Source organism: Triticum urartu, chromosome 4A, assembly GCF_056163025.1.
Source record: "Triticum urartu cultivar PI428250 chromosome 4A, HENAU_Tu73, whole genome shotgun sequence".
NCBI classification, from domain to species: domain Eukaryota; kingdom Viridiplantae; phylum Streptophyta; class Magnoliopsida; order Poales; family Poaceae; genus Triticum; species Triticum urartu.
Genome location: NC_141876.1, coordinates 59,107,160 through 59,113,936, shown reverse-complemented (window position 1 = coordinate 59,113,936; position 6,777 = coordinate 59,107,160). Strand labels below are relative to the sequence as shown.

General features: G+C 47.2%; 1 protein-coding gene across 1 annotated transcript; it reads left to right on the top strand.

Moving 5' to 3' along the window:
* Positions 1-553: 553 nt before the first annotated feature.
* Positions 554-2,163, top strand: LOC125550625 (flavonoid O-methyltransferase-like protein Os11g0303600). The gene is made up of 2 exons (XM_048713655.2): positions 554-1,434; positions 1,533-2,163. Exons 1-2 carry the CDS (start codon positions 637-639, stop codon positions 1,827-1,829), a joined length of 1,095 nt encoding a protein of 364 aa, XP_048569612.2. The 5' UTR covers positions 554-636; the 3' UTR covers positions 1,830-2,163.
* Positions 2,164-6,777: the final 4,614 nt, after the last annotated feature.

The window sequence follows — 6,777 nt, the reverse complement described above, 5'->3', positions numbered from 1 at the left end:
CGTGCACGCTTACACAACTATATATGGAACCATAGAATGTACTCCCTCCGTTCTTAAATATAAGTTTTTTTAGAGATTTCTATATGAACTACATATGGATATATATATATAGACGTATTTTAAAGTATAGATTCAATCATTTTATTCCGTATGTAGTTCATATGGAAATCTCTAAGAGACTACCCTAATTAATTCAACCAAATGAACTAAAATTATAAAAATAGTGTGAATTCTGAAGAAAAAAATAGTTAATTTAGTTGAACTAAGGAGTGCCGGATGGTACCCTAAAGGTTCCAAAGTTGCATGCTTAGTAGTAATTATCCACTTCAACTTCTATATTGGCGTGTATCCACTTTAACAATACGCCCGTCACTCCCACGCAGCGATGTCAGTGGATCAGGTGACTGACTGGCAAGATGTGTCTCTTTATCGTTTTTAATTTCCACATGCGGGACACGCGTGATAGCGCCATGCGTGCCCTTCCCTTGCTTGTTCAACTCGCACCGACACACGTACCCACGCGAGCACAGCTATATATGTGCCGCTAACAGTACTTGATGGATGCACACTGCTTGAACGAAGCACCATAAAAGACCTCATCAAATAGCTAGAGGGAGAGTGATCAAGGTAGCGACGATGGCGGCCGAGGCTCAGCAATTGACCGTTCCCACCGAGGCGGAGCTCCTGCAGGGGCAGGCCGACCTTTGGCGCCACAGTCTCTACTACATGACCTCCATGGCATTCCAGTGCGCCGTCAAGCTCGGCGTTCCGACCACCATCCATAGCCTGGGCGGCGCGGCATCGCTGCCCGACCTGGTCGCCGCGCTGTCCCTTCCACCTGCCAAGCTGCCTTACCTCCGCCGCATCATGCGGCTGCTGGCTACGTCCGGCGTCTTCGCCGCCGATAACGCCGCCGACGTGGTGACCTACCGCCTGACCCCGGTGTCCTGGCTCCTGCTTGATAGCGTCGCTGTAGATGGCCACCCGAACCAAACGCCCATTGTGCTCGCCGCAACCTCGAGGCACTGCATTGAGGCTGCGATGGGGCTCTCCGACTGGTTCCAGAAAGACGTTGTGGCGTCGCCGTTCGAGGATCTTCATGGCGTCACTCTCTTCGACGGGAGCATGGCGGAACAAGACCCCGAGATCGACGCCGTGTTCAACGACGCTCTGGCGTCCCATGACAATTCCGGGTTCCTCACGGTCTTGCGGGAGTGCGGTGGCGCCCTCTTCCAGGGGCTGGAGTCCCTGACCGACTGCTGTGGCGGCGACGGCACGACGGCAAGGGCCGTCGTGGAGGCCTTTCCGCAAATCAAGTGCACTGTGCTCGACCTTCCCAAGGTGATCGACAATGTCCCAGCCGACGGTGTGGTTAACTACGTGGCCGGTGATATGTTCAAGTCCGTCCCACCTGCTCAGGCTGTGTTGATCAAGGTACCACATATAACAAACTAATGTGAAGTTCCTCTCTTATCCATTTTATATGTCACTTCGTTACTAAATTTTTTCTCGAAATTTCCCTACATATATAGCTTGTGCTGCACCATTGGAGTGATGAGGACTGTGTGAAGATCCTTGCTCAATGCAAGAAGGCTATCCCTTCGCGGGAAGAGGGAGGAAAAGTGATTGTTATCGACATAGTTGTAGACTCTTCTTCAGGACCAACGCACGAAGCAGAGCTCCTGATGGATGTAGCTATGATGGTGATGACCAATGGCCGGCAGCGAGACGAAACTGACTGGAGCGAGATATTCACCAAGGCAGGATTCAGTGACTACAAACTTTTGAAGAAACTGGGAGCTCGAGGTGTCTTTGACGTCTACCCGTGAGACAGGCCCAAAAATACGTATTATAATTTGTGGTTTGGTTCAGAAGATGTGCTCTATGGGGGTTGTCTTACTTTGTCAGGTACGTTTCAAGGAGAATACAAGGTACGAGCGAGCATACGGAGTGTTATGCATATGGGTGTCATGCATTCTTGGTAACTTTCCGGTCCGTAAAATTTCCATTCGGTTAAGTACTAAAGCACACGGTGTGCTTTTCTGTGTATCATGTTCACGGTTACTACAACCAGAATGTGATGTTTGTTGATGTGGGTACCATGTAATTGTCTCATGTAAACTATCGCTTATGATGTCTAATATGTTGAGTTTGTGTTGAATACATGTATATGTTGGAGTAATCCAATGGTGTTTGGATAGGAGTTGGGTCGTTTTCCCACACCATACCCCGAGTTGTAATCAGCAAGTTGGTCTTTGTGATGCGTTTTCGTGTACGCATATTCTTGTCTTGGTGCCAGCATGAGCGCCAAACCAAATACTAGCACACATATTATAAATATATATGACGATTCAACAACCATGATTTGTTTAGTATTGGTGTGAGGATTTAATGGCTGTGACATGTGTACAGTTACGAAGACCTGACGACCATGACTGTTTATGAACTTATGAAATCTAATGATGACTATGATATATTTAGGTACAACTGTAAATATCAAATGGTTGTTATAAATGATTATGAAGGTCCACCAAATCAATGGTTGGATGTCATGGTGGGACTCGGCTAACCAATCATTTTGACCACCCCGACAGTGCAAACATTGTGATATATTTTTCTTCATGGTGGGAGTGCTTGTAGTGATTGGTCCGAATAGTTGGGCATTGTTCTTCTTCATTCCCTTTTCAAGTGGTGATGTGTGTGCATGTACTACCATTGTAACTTATTGTATCATGATACTTACTTTGTCAAGTATGTTTGTGGGTTAATACAAGGTACAGGCGAGCATATGAAGTGTTATGTATAATGTGGGGTGCTATGCATTCTTGGTTTCTTTCCAATCGGTAAAACTTCCACTCGGGAAAATACTAAAGCACACAGTGTGCTTTACAACGTATATCATGTTCACTTTACTGCAACCTGAATATAATATTTGTTGATATGGATACCATGTAATACCCAATTGTCTCATGTAAACTATCACTTATTATGTCTAATATGTTGATTTTGTGCTGAATACATGTATATGTTGGTGTAATCCAAAGGTGTTTCAGTAGGAGTTGGGTCGTTTTCCTGCACTGGGTTGTAATCAGCAAGTTGGTCTTTGTGATGTGTTTTCTTGTCTGTATATTCTTGTCCTAGTGCCTGTATGAGCGCCAAACCAAATATGCTAGAACGCATCAATATATGACGATTCAACAACCATGATTTGTTTAGTATTGGGAGTATATAGCAACAAAATTACCACATTGCGTGCTAGGGTTACAAAAAACTATCACTTTTCTTAATTTTTTAATAGACTACCACAAAATTGGTTGGTTTTTCTTGTTCAAAAAAACCAAGTGACTGAATGGATATTGTAGGAACGAAGTATGTCTATCAAACCGGCGGAGGGGGGGGGGGAAGGGAGTTTTAAATTTTCTTTGGAAATATCAAAACTCTCAGAACCCAGCAGCGGAGTTGTGACGCCCCGAGACCGTTGTGCCAGGTGTCGTCCAGTTATTCGCCGACGTTGCCATGTCATTTGCTTGCGTGTTGCATCTTATCATGTCATCATGTGCATTGCATCATCAAGTTTTCAAAACTTGCATTCGTCTGGGGTATCCCAGTTCTCCCCGTTGTCCGTTCTGAGCCCAGACACACTTGAAAGCGCCCGCGGCACGTCCGAAATATTATTTTATAAGTGGCCAGAAAATGTTCTTGAAATGGGTTGAAAGTTGGCGTGCGGTCTTATTATAGTGTAGATAGACCGCCTGTCGAGTTTCATCGCATTTGGAGTCTGTTTGACGCCCCAACGGATAACTATAGCGGCATTATAGTCGGTCAAAACGTCGGACGTTTTCGGTCTCCGAAAACCGTGCCGGGCTGCATCTCTCCCCTCTTCTCTCAGACCAATCCGCTCTCCACAGTCCACCTAGACCCATCCTACCTCTCTCTGCTCAGTGCATCGAACCCCTCGCGCGCGTCCGGAAGTTGTCCCGAACCCGACCCGGGGAGTCGTCACCGTTGGGTCCGGATCATCCCCAAACATCTACAAAACGTCACTGTTTTCTTATTAGTACTTCCTAGCCTATTTATTCGCGACCGTCCGATTACGATCGAAGGGACCGGATAGCCCCTAATTTAACCCACCTACTATTTATACACAGATGAAACCCTAGCTGTCCCATCCATCCATCTAATCCTCCCCGCCGCCGCGACTCTCTCCCTTGGTCTCAGCGCCGAACCAATCCCTGCATCCCTCCGATCCAAACCATCATCCAACCCCCACCACCTGCCAAGATTCGTTCAACCTCGACCTTTCGATCTGCATCAGATGGCCAGGAGCCATCCCAGGCGTCCTCTCCCCTCAGCCCCGCAGTAGCCGCACCGAGCCAGATCGGGAGGAGCTCGATTCCGTCCACCTAGCCGGAGCTCCTCTCCAGCACGCCGGCGATCACGGCGAGGACCGACCTCGTCCCGCTCCTCTCCTCCCCTGTATCTCCCTTCCTCCCCATGCTTCTCTATCTCTCATCTCTCTCGCTTCTCTTCACAGGAAACAGACCATGGCCGCCTGTCCATGGAGATGGAGCCGCGCCGCCCTAGTCACCTGCCAGCTCGGGTCACTTTTGCTTCGTCCTTGCCACCCGCCCATGCTCATCCCTCCGTGCGCCCACTCCAGCGCCATCGCAGCCTCGCGCCACTGCAGGCTCCCTGCCGCGCCTCTGCTTCTGCAGTCGAGCAGGAGGGAGATGCCCCTGCCTCGAGCCTTCGTTGACCGTGGCCTCACCCTGGCCCAACTCCAGCGACAACGTAGGCCTCCTCCAGCGCCAAGGCCCAGTTCACCCCGGTCCAGCTCCGCAGCGCCAGTCGGATTCGGCCTCAAGGCCGATGTGAGCCGCCCTCCAGATCCCCTCTTCCTGTTGGGCCAACAGGATTCGGCCCATGTAACATTTTTCCCTCGGGACGAATTTAGCTATTTCCAGAGAGACCATTTTTGCAGAATAACCCCTTTAGAACATGCATTTAATAACCCACAAACTATGCATCACATGTAAAAACTTCTAATATGAAAAATGCTTAGAATCTTGTGTAGTTTCATAATATGCCACTTTCAATCATGTTAAAAATGTTTAAAATGATGTTTGCATATATTTTGCCTATTGCCATGTTAAAATGCTTTAATTCATAACTAAATAACCATAGCTCCAAACTTAACAAACTTTATATGCATTTGGGGTGGAAAAATGCATAGTTTAACATGGCGGCATCTCTTTGCATGTTTAACAACTCTAAAATTGTGTTTAGGGCAGACCAGTACCATAACCGAAATATGCACATGGGGACTTTCCGGAATTGTTGTTCGTTTTTCCGGCCTCATTTAAACTTGACTAGATAGGTAGTTTTAATTTGCTTCATCCTCTTGCCATGTTTAACAACATTTAATATTGTTGGGTACATAAACGAGATCAAACTAAATAACTTGAATGTGGTGTTTCGTCAATATGCAACTTGTGCTCCACTTAATTTGTAGGATTGTTTGTTGCACTTTGCCATGCCATGCTTCATTAAACCAGACATGCATCATACTTGATTGTGCATCATGCCATGATTATGTGATGGTTGATTACCATGATTGTTTGCTTCTTTCCGGTGTTGCTTCTTCGGGTTGGTTCCGATAATGTCGCGTTTGTGAGGATCCGTTCGACTTCGTTCGTGTGTCTTCTTCATGGACTCGTTCTTCTTCCTTGCGGGATTTCAGGCAAGATGACCATACCCTCGAAATCACTTCTATCTTTGCTTGCTAGTTGCTCACTCTTTTGCTATGCCTATGCTGCGATACCTACCACTTGCTTATCTTGCCTCCCATATTGTTAAGCCAAGCCTCTAACCCACCTTGTCCTAGCAAACCGTTGTTTGGCTATGTTACCGCTTTGCTCAGCCCCTCTTATAGCATTGTTAGTTGCAGGTGAAGATTGGAGCTTGTTCCATGTTTGGAACATGGATATTTTGTTGGGATATCACAATATCTCTTATTTAATTAATGCATCTATATACTTGGTAAAGGATGGAAGGCTCGGCCTTATGCCTGGTGTTTTGTTCCACTCTTGCCGCCCTAGTTTCCGTCATATCGGTGTTATGTTCTCGGATTTTGCGTTCCTTACATGGTTGGGTTATAATGGGAACCCCTTGACAGTTCACCTTGAATAAAACTCCTCCAGCAAGGCCCAACATTGGTTTTACCATTCGCCACCTAGAATTTTTTTCCCTTGGGTAGGCCTGCCCAAGGGTCATCTTTATTTAACCCCCCCGGGCCAGTGCTCCTCTGAGTGTTGCTCCGAAATGGGCAGCCTGCGGGGCCACCTCGGGGCAACATGAGGGCTGGTTTTACTCGTAGTTTGACCTATCCGGTGTGCCCTGAGAACGAGATATGTATAGCTCCTATCGAGATTTGTCGGCACATCTGGGTGGCTTTGCTGGACTTGTTTTACCATTTTCGAGGATGTCTTGTAACCGAGATGCCGAGTCTGATCGGATGTCTTGGGAGAAGGAATATCCTTCGTTGACCGTGAGAGCTTGTGATGGGCTAAGTTGGGACACCCCTGCAGGGATTTGAACTTTTGAAAGCCGTGCCCGCGGTTATGGGCAGATAGGAATTTGTTAATGTCCGGTTGTAGAAAACCTGAAACTTAACATAATTAAAATGCATCAACCGCGTGTGTAGCCGTGATGGTCTCTTCTCGGCGGAGTCCGGGAAGTGAACACGGTGTTGGAGTTATGCTCGACGTAGGTTATTCT